This window comes from Grampus griseus (assembly GCF_964374135.1).
Source record: "Grampus griseus genome assembly, chromosome: 13".
Taxonomy (NCBI): domain Eukaryota; kingdom Metazoa; phylum Chordata; class Mammalia; order Artiodactyla; family Delphinidae; genus Grampus; species Grampus griseus.
The window spans coordinates 7613453-7629181 of record NC_139007.1 but is presented as its reverse complement, the minus strand read 5'-3'; the positions used below and the strand labels follow the sequence as shown (position 1 = coordinate 7629181).

The window sequence follows — 15729 nt, the reverse complement described above, 5'->3', positions numbered from 1 at the left end:
AGGGAAGGAGGGAAGGGAAGGAGGGAAGGGAAGGAGGGAAGGGAAGGAGGGAAGGGAAGAAAGGAAGGGAAGGAGGGAAGGGAAGGAGGGAAGGGGGAAGGGAAAGAGGGAAGGGGAGAAGGGAAGGGAAGGGGAGGGGAGGGGAGGAGGGAAGGGGAGGGGAGGAGGGGAGGGGAGGGAAGAACCACACAGGTTAGAAAAGACCACAGAGGGAGAGTGCCATTTTCAGCACAGCACATCAAGGGTGCGTACTGTCGACATGACTTAAAACCGTGGGTCGTAACTTTGAGGCTCCTCCGCTGTAAAGTTTCTTCCATACTGTTGTCTCTAGAATGAAATGACTATGCAGCCCGTACCCAAGGAGTGGGGAGTTAGCTCTACCTCCTTGGGTGGTATTTGGAATTCTTCTTGCATGGGAAGTTTGTGTATTCCCCATTGGCTTATTTATTCAAGCATTTGTGTATATACTTCAATCGTATTGGTGTTCGGTGTTTATTTTCTGCTTTAGTTTGTAATCTAATTTTGCTGCTTAAATTGTTCCAGCTTTGGCCATTTGGTAGGCTCCCGTGGGCCTCTTTGTATGCCCCCGTCAGTGTGTGTTTTTTGGTGTGTGTTTTTGAGTGCTTCCTTACTTTCTGGCTCTAAAGCTACCCCGGGATCATCTTGTATATTTTCTGCCCCACCTCTGGAGTCAACTGCTTCTCTGAGTACCTCTGGTTCCCTTTATTAGAGCCCAGTGTTAGGAACCGAGATCTGGGGCCGGGTGGGCTCGTTGCTGCTGGAGTGTCACCGCTTCGAGGCCCCCTCAGCTGACAGAGCAAGGGAATAGGTGTGTGTACTGACCAACGTGTGTATGCACACATACCTATGTGTATAACCGTCTCTATATCAAGCTAAACATGAGTTCATACTGATGTCTCCGACACTCATCCGTAACCACATGGGTCGTGCTAGCCTTCTCTATTGCTTATCTGTAAGTTCTCACTCCAGTGGTGAGAAACCTGGCTCCCAGAAGCCACTGTCCAGAATGGATCTGTTTTCATTAGCTCGCTCCTGTCCAGGGCCTGGAGCACTTGAGTTGCTTTCTTCCTGCAAAGTCTTTGTTCTTCCTCTCCGCAGTGGTCAGCGCTCCCCATGCTTTAGACTTAGCTCAGGGAAGCCTCAGCAGGTCCCAGATCAGGTCAGAGTCTCTGCAACACGCCTCAGGGTACCATCTGCTTCCCTTACAGCCCTTACCAGCATCGAATTTAAGTAGCTCATCTTGCAGTTGGTTGCGTTACTGCTTTTTCTTTTCCGGAATGTTGGCTTCGTAGGCAAGGACCTTGTGTGAGTTGCTCAGGGGCTAGCACTGGACACACGTTAGGTATGTGACCAGTATTTAGTGAAAAGATACAAGAGGTATGGAAGGAATGTGAGGCGTGGTCTTCTGGGTCTTCTACCCGATGACACAGGAGAAGGGTTGAGAATATAACATTAGGGACGTTTCTGCTTCTCGAATTCTTAGCTCTTTTAAGTAATTAGCTTCTGCCCCTCAGAAGTTCATGCTCTGGAAATGGTTGTGTATGGAAATCAAAAAAAAAAAAAAAATCCAGGGCCATGTACAGTTACGTGAAGGACACTGTGTTGAGTGAATAGCCCTGAGCCAAGTAACAATTAGTTGAGGGAAATGGATGCTGAATCAGATGCAAGAGACAAAGCAGGCATGATGTTAATTTGCAGCCTTGTTTCACAGAAAATGTACGGGTGTGTTGGATCATATAAACGCAGCTAGCTTCTGTGTTGGAAAATACCAGATGTTTATGCACAATAATATTGGAAAAGACCCTGGGCTCAGGTCCTCACTCTGTGCTCTTTCCTTTCTGTCTTTAGCTCACTGGATCCTGCCCCATTTAGGGTGACTTTTGTTGTTTTGGGTTTGGGGTGTTTTTCTGCCACTGAAATTATTAGTTTGAAAAGGAGGATACCAAACGTAAACTCCTTTATTGTAATGCTGCTTCTTGAAGTTGCCTATGGCATTTTATATTTCATAAGATCAAGGATTTTGTTCATTTCCCTTTGGAAAAAATAAAACAAGATTTCACCTACTGGCAGGTCTTAAAGGAAGCTAAAGGGCATTTGTTTAACTTTTTCTGTTTTACTCTAAGGACATTCTGATGATCACATACGTGTGATCTTCTGAAGCGTCCCAGTCCTGGAACACTGGCCGCTAGCCATCTCCCAGAGAGGGGCCAAAGCCATGCAGCTTAAAGCTGCAGGAAAAAACGTTGGCTAAAGAAACAGGAGCGGTTGTTGGTAAGAGTCACCAGACCCAGGAGTGCATGGCAGTTCCCTGCCGCCCTGCTTTCCTGGAGAAGGTGCAGAAGAACCGGCACCACCTGCCCTGGGGGAGTTTAAAAGGCACGTGGCCTGGAGGAGCATGCAAATGTCCCACATGCATCTCGTGGTCCTTTTAGCCATTGGATCTGCCCGTGATTTGGGCTTGCGGGTCCTATCCACTTCACTGGGGGTCACGGCGGGAGGAGTAAGCAACAGAGTATGACTCTAGCGTGGAATAAATAGGAAGAGAATGCCTTTGGGGGCCGGAACTGGTCATAATATTGTCCTATCAATACGTGAACTGCTTCCTCTTCATCTTAACATCCAGTGCTTTACTCCTCAGTTTCAGACTGGAGCTCACACCGGGCACCGGAAGACGTGCCTGTGACGTAACTGCTATTTTGTGCTAAGAAAGTAACAGAGCTTCTAAATATGGAGACTATTTTAGTTACAGGAAAGTGCTTTTACTTTTAATAGGAACAGTCATTGTTACATTTCCCCCTCTCAGAAAAGGAGGAGGCTGCTTAGGAATCCTTAAAGAGCGTAGATGGAGAGAAAAGGACACACAACAAAGGATGGATCCCAGGGGTGCCGAGCAGAAGTTCTGTAAATAGCTGTGCTATTTTCCTTTGAAATGCCGGCGCACTCTGTGCAGTGTAGTGGTCGTGTGCTGAGGGGCTGTGTGTCTAACCCTGGAATGAAGGATTCCACACTGAATCTCGGAGCCGTGCACACACGTCAAGGGCATCTGGATGTTTCTGAAGTTGTAAACTATAGTCGTCCCTAGGTATCCACGGAATTGGTTCCAGGACCCGCTGTGGGTACCAAAATCCAAGTCCCATCGGATTTTGGTACCTGCCCGAGTCCCATCCCGGGCCCTCTGTATCCGCAGGTTCGGCATCTGCAGATCCAACAACCGCGGATAGTGTAAAGGATGTGGAACCCGCGGATGTGACGGGCTGCCTGTATTTAAATGACAGACTTTTAAAAATGTCGCATGCTTGGAAACGTAGTCCTGCCACATCACCTGCATTCAAATAGTGCTTGCATTTCCTCTAGCACCCGACCCCCTGAAAAAATAAAACATGGACAAATGTTCGCTCTGAGCTGCTCTCAGAAATGTGGAGCATGCTAAATAAAACCTACGTGTTCTAGCATGAAACTGGCACAGAAGTGTGAAGGTTCCTTCTTTGATTCGTCTCATTACCCGGAACCCTAGGCCATTCTGTAGTCTGTGGGGAAAATCCTACATGTCTTTCACAGCCCTACTTAAGTGAAAACCCAGGCGCCAAACACGTCTGGCCGTGTTCGCTTGTCCCAGTAGGAGCGCTCCCACAGTTCCGTGTGTTCTCCTCTGTAAGGGAATTTCTCTTTTCCTGTTTCCCCTTTCCTTCTGTTCTTTTCCTGTCTGTCCTCCTCTTGCCTGTGAGGTGCCCCTTCACAACACAGCATCCTGATTGCTTGCTACATATGGCTCAGGTCTCAGGTACCACATGGTGCTTACACACTTATCAAGAATGTTTTGGCACCTGCTGTATGCAGGCGCAACCTATGCATTCCCAGGAGGATACCCAGGTCTGAGACGAGGTCCGCTTACCGGCTTTTCAGATTTGAAAATTTAGTGCTCCAGGAAAAAGCAGTTTAGGAGCTAAAAAATCATAGGCATTTTAAGGAAATATCAAAAAAAGGACACAGCACTATTTTCAGTACCTTGTTAGATACAAGGCCATTCTGTCACTGTAAGAAAAACATGTACTAGATTTAACTTGATTTCTCAGTATGTTTGGCATATTTGAGATATCAAATTAAAAAAATGGAAATTTTTCATTTTCTGCAGTGTGTGAGGGAACAGGGGTGGAGTGAGTTGAGGAGAGGGCCGTATTTTGGGGAAATTTTTAATAAAATTTCTGGCTTTTTTTCCCACCTATGGCAAAGATCTAGGACACAAAAGCATTAAATGTTAATACTGATTCAAAATTAAATCTCCAAAACCTTGCTGAGAGAAATGAAAGGTCTAAATAACTGGAGAGAGAGAGACCATGTTCATGGATTCGAAGACTCCGTATTGCTACGTTGTCGGTTCTCAGTGAATTGATATATAGATTTGACACAGTCCTGATCAAAATTTGTCAGAATTTACAGACTGACTCTGAAACTCATATGGAAATAGAACAACTCTGCTGAAGAAGAACAGAGATGGGGAACCCACACCACCTGGTCACGGCGGTTGTCATAAAACCACAGTACATCAAGACTGTGGTAGTAGCATTAGATCGCCAAGCGGACCAATGGGTCAGGGAGAACGTCCAGAAGGAAACTCACACGTAGGTGGCCACTGACTTTTGACAAGAGTACAAAGGCTGTTCTGTAGTTCTGCGACAATTAGATACAGTTGGAACAATTGGATATCCACATGCAAAAAAAAGAAAAAGAAGAATTTCAGTCCCTCACATCACATACACAAAATTAACTCAAAATAGATCATAATTAAATATAAGACCTAAATCCATGATAACTTGTAGAAAGGAGGAGAAAACTGCGGGTTAGGCAACAATATCTCAGCTATGACACCAACAGCATTCTTCATGAAGGACAAATGCATGCACTGGACTTCGTCAACATTAAAACTGTCTGTCCTTCCAAAGATGAGCCGTGTCTCCCAAGAGGGAGGAGATAGAGATATACATAGAGCTGATTCACTTCGTTGTACAGCAGAAATCAACACAACATTGTAAAATAACTATACCCCAATTAAGAAAAGAAGAGATGAGCCACAGACAAGGAGAAATTATTTATGTCACATATCTAAGAAAAGGACTTGTATGCAGACTATATAAATACCTCTCAAAACACAATAGGAAAGAAATAAGCAATTTAAAAAGTAGGCAAAAGATTGGAACAAATACTTCACCAAAAAAGCAATGCCATATGGCTTATAAGTACATAAAAAGATACTCAACATAATCAGTCATTAGAAAAATGCAAATTAAAGCTACAGTGACATACTACGAATACCTATTAGAATGGCTAAAATGAAACACCAGCCACACCAAGTCTCATTGAGGATGTGGAATGATTGGAACTCACACACACTGCTGGCACGGATGTGGAATGATTGGAACTCACACACACTGCTGGCGGGATTGTAAAACGGCGCACGCAACCACTTTGGAAAATAATTTGGCATTTTCTTAAAAAGTTAAATGTACACGTACCATGTGATCTAGGCGGTCCACTCTTAGGTATTTATCCAAAAATAATGAAGTCTGCAGAGACTCATACACCGATGTTCGTAAGAGCTTCATCTGTAATATCCAGAGGCTTGAAAAAACCCAAAAGTCCATCAACAGGTAAATGGATTTAAAAAAACAAAACAAAACTGTGGCACACCCATACATCCACACGGTAGAATACTGCTCAGCAAGGTGAAGGACTGAGCTGTTGATACACATCGTAGCCTGGCTGAACCTCCATATCATTATTCTAAGTGAAAGAAGCCCAATTTAAAAAAAAAAAAACAGTATATACCATATGCTTCCGTTCATATAAAATTCTGTGGAGATCAGCGGTTGCCTGGGGTTAGGGGATGTGGAGAGCGTAAAGAGGGGTGGCTTTAAAAAACAGCACGAGGGGGCTTCCCTGGTGGCGCAGTGGTTGAGAGTCCGCCTGCCGATGCAGGGGACACGGGTTCGTGCCCCGGTCCGGGAAGATCCCACATGCTGCAGAGCGGCTGGGCCCGTGAGCCATGGCCGCTGAGCCTGCGCGTCCGGAACCTGTGCTCCACAACGGGAGAGGCCACAACAGTGAGAGGCCCGCGTACCACAAAAAAAAAACAGTACAAGGAAACTTGGGGGTGATGGATATGTTTATTATCTTCATTTTGGCCATGTGTTCATGGCCATTTACATAGGTCAAAGTGTATCAAATTTTACCCTTCAAAACATGCATTTTATCCTTTCAGGGGTCCCTAAGCCTGCCCACGTGCTTGGTGATTTACTGGGACCCCTAGCACCCAGCATGTATTGTACTTGTGGATAAGACGTGTCACCGGGACGCAGTAGGATCCGTAGGCACATCAGTGAGGGAAAGACGTGAGGAAGGTCTGGAGGAATCCGTGTGCCACTTCCTGTGTCCTCTGCCCCCCATGAGGGACCGCAGAGCACACCTTCCCTCCAGCAGCAAAGCTGTAACTATGGAGGTACAGTGGTTATGCCCACTGAAACCCATTTCAGGTTCAGGGTTTTGACTGGGGGCTGGTCACATAGGCACCTCTGCCCACCAGTGTCTCAGATGCCTGAAAAGAAAACGTGTTCAGTGGCCCAGGCGGGCAAAACAACCTTATCAGCGTAAAAATGCTTCAAAAGCCAGATTCCCAGGTGCCGGCCAAGGGCCAGCTTATAAGCAGGCTTTTCTGAAAATCATAGTCTCAGGACTGTTAATTCTTTTCTGTAGTCAGTTATACCTCAGTAACACTCTTTTTTTTTTCAGTAGCACTTTAAAAAAAAAAATTAAGTTAGTATGAACTAGCACAAGGCAATGGTGATTAATTTACTGAAAAAGTGATAAACTATAAAAAGCAGTCACGTCAGATTTGTGGAAGACCAATAGAATGGGATCTTCGTTACCTGGATTGCTTCATGCTCTAGAATCTGCTCTTTGGAGTGAAGTGGGGTATTAATAAATAAGTAAAGTTGGGATATTTGCTAAATGGGAGCTTCGAGTTATATTTTCATTAATACAGTAGCATAACTTTTAATTTGAATTGTACTTGAAAATCTTTGCCAAGAATATAATTTTTCTTCCTTTCATTAAATAATTCCTTGATTGATAATCTTTATTTTAATCACTGGTTAACGGACCATGACCCAGTTCTATAGCAAATAAAAAGTCAAGCATTGGTGTTGAAATTATAATGATCCCAACAACGGGTCCGCCTGGTGCAGCGGTGTGGCACACCCAGCTGGGAGAGTAGGCACTGCTGAAATCCAGCCTGTGCTCTGATGGCCAAGCCAGGGGCCCCGGCATGGGTGTGTCCACCTGAGAAAGGGGCAGCTCTTTCTAGTTTGCAGAAAGGCGCCACATGGGCTGACTTGGCCCCAGCACATGTCCCAGAAGGAGGTGGTGGTGACAGTGATGGTTTTCCCCCAAAGTGCTACCTGCTAGAGGCCAGCTTTGTTATCAACATGTCTTTGTTTGTTTTTGCTTTTTTGTTTTCTAATTTGTATTGGAGTATAGTTGCTTTACAATGTTGTGTATCAACACGTCTTTCCCCTTAAAGAAGTCCAGGAGATAACTTCCAGTTGAGGGCTGTCTTTAAGAGCGTGTACCTGGAGAGGACCAGAGATTCCAGCAGCCCGTGTGGGCCTTTCCTCTCTAATTTGGCCTGATCGCCTTTGAAAGGCAGGCGAATTTAGGGGACAATTTTCTTTCTGTCTGGAGGGTGCCTGGTGTCTGTTCTGTATCTGGATCCTGTTATGAATGTCCCCAGACAAGATCTCTCTGTGTCTGTAACAGTAAAACAGAAATCAGAGACAGGCAACCCCTGTGGCTCCTCTGAGAGGAGTTGCTGCTGTTGCTGTGTAATAAGGCTGCCTAAGGGGCAGTCGGGAACTTGCACTTGCGGGGGGACCAAGCGTAGTTGAAGATCCAGCTTTGAGACAAATAGACAGTATTTGATGGTCACAGCTTCCGATGAGCGATGTTCAGACATGGACCCACTTGATTTCTCAGCCCTGAGCCCCTGGCTGAGTCTGTGACAGCACAGGGCAGTGGCACCAGGCAGCCACACGGCAGGGAACCGGGGAACAGTCTGCCCGCAGGAGGGTTCTGGTTCCGCTCGGAAACCTTCACCGTTCGGAGATCTCCACTCGCCCCGTTTCTTCTGTGGCTCACAGGTTCCTTCCCCCAAGGAAGCTTCAACTGCATCTCTTTCCCCTTTTGTAGATGCGAACGACGCGCAAGGTCTCCGTGTGGCCAGTGGGCCTGGTTGGCGGGCGGCGTTATGAACGTCCGTTGGTGGAAAACGGGAAGGTCGTCGGCTGGTACACCGGCTGGAGAGCAGACAGGCCCTTTGCCATCGATATGGCAGGTGAGCGCGTAGATCGCGGGGTTTGTTCCCGCCGGGTTGTTCCCGCCCCCACCCCCCACCCCCGTGTGTAACTGTACCGAAGGCAGGACGCTTTGAAAGACCGCTTTGCTTAAACCCTACGTTGTGTTATGTTCAGCAGATGAATGTTGAAACCTTCAGAGCAGGCTGGTTGGGTGATTCAAGGGGTGATTGATTCGGGGAGTGATTAAGAAACACTCATGCCATTCCATTTGTCACCTGTCCACGCAGCCATCCCTTCATCCAGGTGCTGGGCTGGGCGGCGGGGAGATGGGCAGTGAGAGACAGACCTGGCCCCGGCCTCACAGGGGTCTACAGCCTGTACCTGTCCATGCCTCACTCTGCAAGTCCGACTGGTTGTAATATATCCCATGCGTACTGATAAATTTAACAGTGATATGGTATAGGCAAGCTAACCATTTTGATGCTTGTTGATTGAGACATTGAGTCCTTATTGATATATTTAAGAGTGAAAATATAAAACTGGATTACTGGTTTTTCAAACAGGTACTAATGTTGAGTATAACTGTCTTTCAAAGTTTTTACTCTCTGACCAACCAACTAAATTGAATAAAACCTACTGTAGACCACAAATTCTAAAATGCTGCTTTATCATAAAGTGACTCATTCTCTGGGGGTTATATAACATGATGCCTGTGATAACTGTGGAACGATGCAGTTTGAAACATGAGGCTTTGGAGGCAAAAGAGAAAAAAAATCGCTAAAATCACTGATGTCTGTAACCTAGAATATGAAGGCAGAGAAGCTTCAAAATTGATCTCATCCATCTCAGCGCCGAAACAGAGCTCTGTCTGTCTGTCTGTCAGCCTGTGCTTGGCCGATCTTTTTGTGTGCTATTTCCCAGCTGTAGTCAGAATCACTGCTCAGAATTGTGATGGGATGGAGGCTGTGTTCTGACTGGCTTCATGAATTTTATTCTGAAAATACTATAAATTTGAGGGAGTGAGGTTATGAAGAGCGCTAGGAATAAAAGCTGCCGTGGAAAAGCGCTGGGGATGGCCGGCCTGCTGCCCTGCTTCATGGGAGAAGACAAACTAGGGTATTTTAACTCAACGTTTAACAGCATCTCCTGAGGGCCAGCTTTGTGGGATTGTGTGTCATGGTCTCTGACCCAAGGGTGGTCCAGACCTCTGACCCTCCCCTGACCCCTCCCCCCTCCCAGGCCCCCTCCCTGCGTCCCGACCCCTCTGTCCCTCTTCCAACCCAAGCCTTATTCCTCGGTCCCCAGTTCTTGCAGCCACAGAGCTGAGCTGGCATCTCAACCAAAGAATCTTCCTGAAGGCAGACAGACAGGCAGGTCAGCTGTATTTGGAAGGTGACGAGGATTATCAAAAGGGGCGTCGCCTCAATCAAGTCTGAAACGATAAGGCCGACCATAACATGTCTTGAAAATCAAGTTTTCTGCTGCTCAGAAGTGTTAAATTTGAGCAGAAATCTTGAGGAACATTAGGCAAAATCTCGCGCTTCTCTGGGACTTAGTTTCCTCATGTAGAATGAGGCAGTAGCGTGAATGACCACTGAGGTCTTTGCTAACGAGTTCTCCCTTTCCCTGGCTTCCTATCTTGGGAAGCTCAAAGAAGAGTCCAGGTCCCTGGATTCTAAGTGAGGGTGTGGCTGCTGACGCAGCCGGCTGGCAGATGTTTGGTCCTTCTGGTCCCCAGGAGTTCAAGTCTCCCACATGGGTTCTCTGCCCATCACCCTTCAAGCTAACTTCAAGGTGAGGGTGACATAGATACGTCTTCCTGGATTTTGCTGTAAGAACTTTATGTAGATGATCAAGTATCCAGTAAACCCATCGAGTATTTTGCATTGTTCCCCCCAGACTTTGGATCCAAATAGATATATCTAAAATTCAAGAAGGGCACATGGGTTTTGTGAATTAGGCCTGACTGGTGACAAGATATTTCACACTCTGTCACTGCCAGAATCTCTGGGAAACTTCTCCATGACGTGACTGGTGTTTGGATTTTTAAAAGCACTTTAAGAGATTTTCAAAGCATAATATAAGACCTATTGTAAAATATGACTGATTTGCTTGTTTTTATTAATTATCCTTATTTTAAAATCGGAATAAAATTCCTGTCTCAAAGAAAACAACTTTTGAAACACTAAATTAGTTTCTTCACATGTGAATTTGCTTTGCAAATTAGTTTTCAGTGAATTATTGATATCTTTGGAAACCTTTAAGTGAGAGGGATTTGGTTGATGAGATAAAGCTCTGACTTTGAGCCGTTTGTTCTCATTCTAAAACTTGCAATTTTATAGCTTTGTTTAGATTCCATATGATTCATTTACTCTTAGTGGGAAGAGAGAACAGGGCTTTTGGATGTTCATGTACAAATGGTACTTCCCACCTCATTTTCAAGAGACACACACAGACACATATACACTCACAATCTCTAGAGAGTAGAAAGCTGGAAGCCCGCTTCCCTGCTGTACCCAGGAAAGCCTGAGGATCACTGCTTTAAAAGTCGTTCTGATGGATGAGTGAGGGACTGCGTTGGAGCCTGCGTCTCGCTTGGACTGCCACAAACTGATTAAAAAACATGAAACTGACAGCCTTATGGGGACCTAGCTCTGCCCTCCAGTGGGCAAGCACCAGCCTGGAGGCCCACACGGAATGTGCAGCCAACCATGTGAGAATGCTACCCCGCCCTCCAGCAAGCCTGCACCCCTGCGAGAGGAACGGCCTCACAGCCAGCCAGGCCAGGGCCCAGGCCCGCTACCATCACACCCACAGTCGCCATCCCGGCCACAGCAGAAGGATGCGTGCAGCCCACAGAGGGGGCACCCCTAAAGCATGTAGCTCTGGAGATGAGAGGGGAAGGGGCTGCTGGGCTTCATAGGACATCTTCTGCACGAGGCCACGTCCCCAAGATTGGGAAATGTAACTGACCCACCTCACACATAGAGCAAACAAAATTGGGCCAAATGAGGAGACAGAGGAATATGTTCCAAATGAAGGAACAAGATTTGGAATATGTTCCAAATCTCAGAAAAAGAACTAAACAAAGTGGAGATAAGCAATTTACCTGATAAAAAGTTCAAGGTGATAATTATAAACATGCTCACCAAACTTAGGAGAAGAATGAATGAACATGGTGAGAATTTCAACAATGAGCTAGAAAATATAAGTAAGAATGAAACAGAATTTAAGAATACATAACTGAGATAAAAAATACACTAGGAGGAATCCAACAGTAGATTAGATGATATAGAGGAACAGGTCAGTGATCTGGAAGACAGAGTAGTGGAAATCAACCGAGCTGAATAGAGAAAAGGAAAAAGAATTTTAAAAATTAGGATAGGGCTTCCCTGGTGGTGCAGTGGTTGAGAGCCAATGCAGGGTACACGGGTTTGTGCCCCGGTCCGGGAAGATCCCACATGCCGCAGAGCGGCTGTGCCCGTGAGCCATGGCCACTGAGCCTGCACGTCCGGAGCCTGTGCTCCGCAATGGGAGAGGCCACAACAGTGAGAGGCCCGCGTACCACAAAAAAAAAAAACCACAAAAAACAAACAAACAAACAAACAAAATTAGGATAGTTTAAGAGATCTCTGGAACAACATCAAGTGTACTAACATTTTCATTATAGGGGTCCCAGAAGGAGAAGAGAGAGAGAAAGGGGCAGATAACTTATTTGGACAAAAAGATAGCTGAAAACTTTCCTAACCTGGGGAAGGAAACAGATATCCAAGTCCAGGAATCACAGAGAGTCCCAAAAGAGGTGAACCCAATGAGGTCCACACCAAGACACCTTATAATTAAAATGGCAATTATTAAAGAGAGAATCTTAAAAGCAGCAAAAGCAACTAGTTACATGCAAGGGAATAAGACAATCAGCTGTCTTTTTAGAAGAAACTTTGATGGCCAGTAGGGAGTAGCAGTACATATGCAAAGTGATGAAAGGAAAAAATCTCCAGCCAGGAATACTCTACCTGGCAAGGTTATCATTCAGATTTGAAAAGACGGAGTTTTAAAGGTAGGCAAAAGCTAAAGGAGTTCAGCACTACTAACTAGATTTACAAGATATGTTAAAGGGACTTCTTTAAACAGAAAAGAAAAGACCACAGCTAGAAATATGAAAATTATGGAAGGAAAAATCTCCCTGGTAAAAGCAAACATGGTAAATGTAGTAGGTCAGCCACTTATAAAGATAGTAGGAAGGTCAAAAGACAAAAGTATAGAATCATCTGTATCTGCCAAAGTAGTTAAGAAATACACAAACAAAAAGATGTGAAATAATTACACTAAATGTAAATGGACTACATGCTCCAATCAAAGGACACAGAGGAGCCAAATGGGTAAAAAACAAGACCCATATATATGCTACCTACAAGAAATTCACTTCAGATCTAGAGACACATGAAGACTGAATGTGAGGGGACGGAAAAGGTATTTCATGTAAATGGAAATGAAAAGCAGGGATAGCAATGCTTACATCAGATGGAAGACTTTAAAACAAAGAAGTAACGAGACAAAGAAGAATATTATAGATATAGATAAAGGGATCAATCCAACAAGAATTGATGAATCCAACAACAATTGTAAATATGTATGCACCCATTATAAGTACCTAAATACATGAAGCAGATATTAACAAACATGAAGGGAGAAAAATGATAGTAATGTTAGTAGAAACTTTAATGCCCTATTTACATCAGTGGGCAGATCATCTAGACAGAAAATCAATAATGAAAAATGGCTTTAAATGACACATTAAAGCAGATAGAATTAATAGATATATAGAGAACATTTCATTCAAGAACAGCAAAATACACATTTTTTTCAAGTGCACATGGAACATTCTCCAGGATAGATAACATGACAGCTACAAAACAAGTCTCAGTAAATGTAATAAAATTGAAATCATATCAAGCATCTTTTCTGACCACACACTATGAGACTAGAAATCAAGTACAGGAAAAAAATGCAAGAAACACAAACATGTGGAAACTAAACAACATGCTACTAAGCAACCAATGGGTCTTGAAGAAATCACAGAGGAAATCAAAAAATACCTGGAGACAAATGAAAATGGAAACATAAAGTACCAAAATCTATGGGACACAACAAAAGCAGTTCTAAGAGGGAAGATTATAGGGATACAGTCCACCTCAGGAAACAAGAAAAAGCCCACATAAACAATCTAACATTTCACCTAAAGGAACTAGAAAAAGAACACACAAAACCAAAAGTTAGTTGAAGAAATCATAAAGATCAGGGTAGAAATAAATGAAAAAGAGACTAGGAAAAAAATATAGAGAAGATCAATGAAACTAAGAATGGTATTTTGAAAAGATAAAAAAATTGATAAAGCTTTAGCCAGACCCATCAAGAAAAAAAGAGGCGGCCCAAATAAATAAAATCATAACTGAAAAAGGAGACCTTACAATGAGCACCACAGAAATACAAAGGGTTATAAAACATTACTACAAAAAATTATATGCCAATAAAATGGACAACCTAGAAGAAACGGATAAATTCCTAAAAATGTACAATCTCTCAAGACTGAATCAGGAGGACATAGAAAATATAGCGGACAAATTCCCACTAATAAACTTGAATTAGTAAGTTAAAAACTCCCAACAAGCAAAAGTCCATGACCAAACAGCTTCATAGGTGAATTCTACCAAAAATTTAAAGAGGAGTTAATACCTATTCTTCTCACACTATTCCAAAATTATAAGAGGAAGGAATGCTTCCAAACTTGTTCTGTGAGACCAGCATCATTCTGATACCAGATAAAGACACCACCGACACAAGAAAGAGAGGAAGGAAGGAAGGAAGGAAGGAAAGAAGGGAGGGAGGGAGGAAGGAAGGAAGGGGAAAGAAATTTACAGGCCGATATTACTGGTGGACATAGATGCAGAAATATCAACAAAATATCAGCAAACTGAATTCAACAATATATTAAAATGATCACACTCCATGATCAAATGGGATTTTTCCCAGTGATGCAAGGATGGTTCAATAGCCACAAATCAATCAATGTGATACACCACATTAACAAACTGAAGAATAAAAATCACATCATCTCAATAGATGCAGAAAAAGCTTTTGACAAAATTCAACATTCACTTATGATAAAAACTCTCAGCAAAGTTGGTAATGAAGGAATGTACCTCGATATAATAAAGGCCACATACAACAAAAGCACAGCCATAATACTCAACGGTGAAAAGCTTAAAGCATTTCCTCTAAGATCAGGAGTAAGACAACAATGGCCATACTCATCAACATAGTATTGGAAGTCCTAGCCACAGCAGTTAGACAAGAAAAAGAAATAAAGGGAATCCAAACTGGAAAGGGAGAAGTAAAACTGTCACTGTTTGCAGATGACATGATACTATATATAGAAAATCCTAAAGATGCCATCAAAAATGAAATCTTGCCTTTGTGACAACATGTATGGATATAGAGGTTATAAGTCTGAGTAAAATAAGCTAGAGATAGTCATACCGTATGACCTCACTTATATGTGGAATCTAAACAAAACAGAACGAAATGAAAACATCCTAATAGATACAAAGAACATACAGGTAGTTGCCAGAAGGGAGGAGGTGGGAGGTGGGCAAAACAGGTGAAGGGGATTAAGAGGTTCTCTAGTTATAAAATGAATAAGCCATGGGGATATAATATACAGCATAAGGACTATTGTCAGTAATATTGTAATTACTTTGAGGACAGATGATTATTAGGTTTATCATGGTGATCATTTCACAGGTTATGCAGATATCAAATCATTACGTAGTATGCCTGAAACTAACATAAGACTATCCATCAACTATAGTTCAATAAAAAAAGAAAATATTTCTTAAACAAAAAGATAAATAAAATCATACATATTCCTTTAAAAAAAAAAAGAAAGAAACGTGAACTTAAAGAGCCCACGCATAGCATTTCCACAGCTGTCTTGCTCTGAGGGGTTGAACATACGTTCAGCAGAAGCCCCTCGGGGTCTGTCCTGTTTGTATTTCTGTGAAGCCACAGCCTAGCCTCCACCAGAATCCTATTTGCGTATCAGGCATCGGAACTGGAATGTTTCATGTCGTTTGTGGAGCTTGACTCCGTGTCTGTCTTTATTTTGCCACACTGAACACCACAGATGTGAGTTTTGCTCTGAGATGAGAAAATCTGGTCCTGAAGTTTTCTTGTACGCACAGTGGTAGTGGCAGAAGTCATGATTATCCCTCTTGCATGGGGACATAATTTTTAAAATTCTAATGATTCCTACTGAAGCAAGAACTAAGATACTCACCCACAGGATAGAAAGACCGCATCGGAG

General features: G+C 43.5%; 1 protein-coding gene across 1 annotated transcript in view; it reads left to right on the top strand.

Moving 5' to 3' along the window:
• Positions 1 to 15729, top strand: part of B3GAT2 (beta-1,3-glucuronyltransferase 2) — a gene marked incomplete at its 5' end in the record, with an annotated part of 79186 nt that overhangs the window by 34117 nt on the left and 29340 nt on the right. Inside the window, one exon of the mRNA XM_082669008.1 lies at positions 8260 to 8404. Within this exon, the coding sequence (XP_082525134.1) occupies positions 8260 to 8404 (145 nt within the window). The remainder of the gene's footprint in view (positions 1 to 8259; positions 8405 to 15729) is intronic.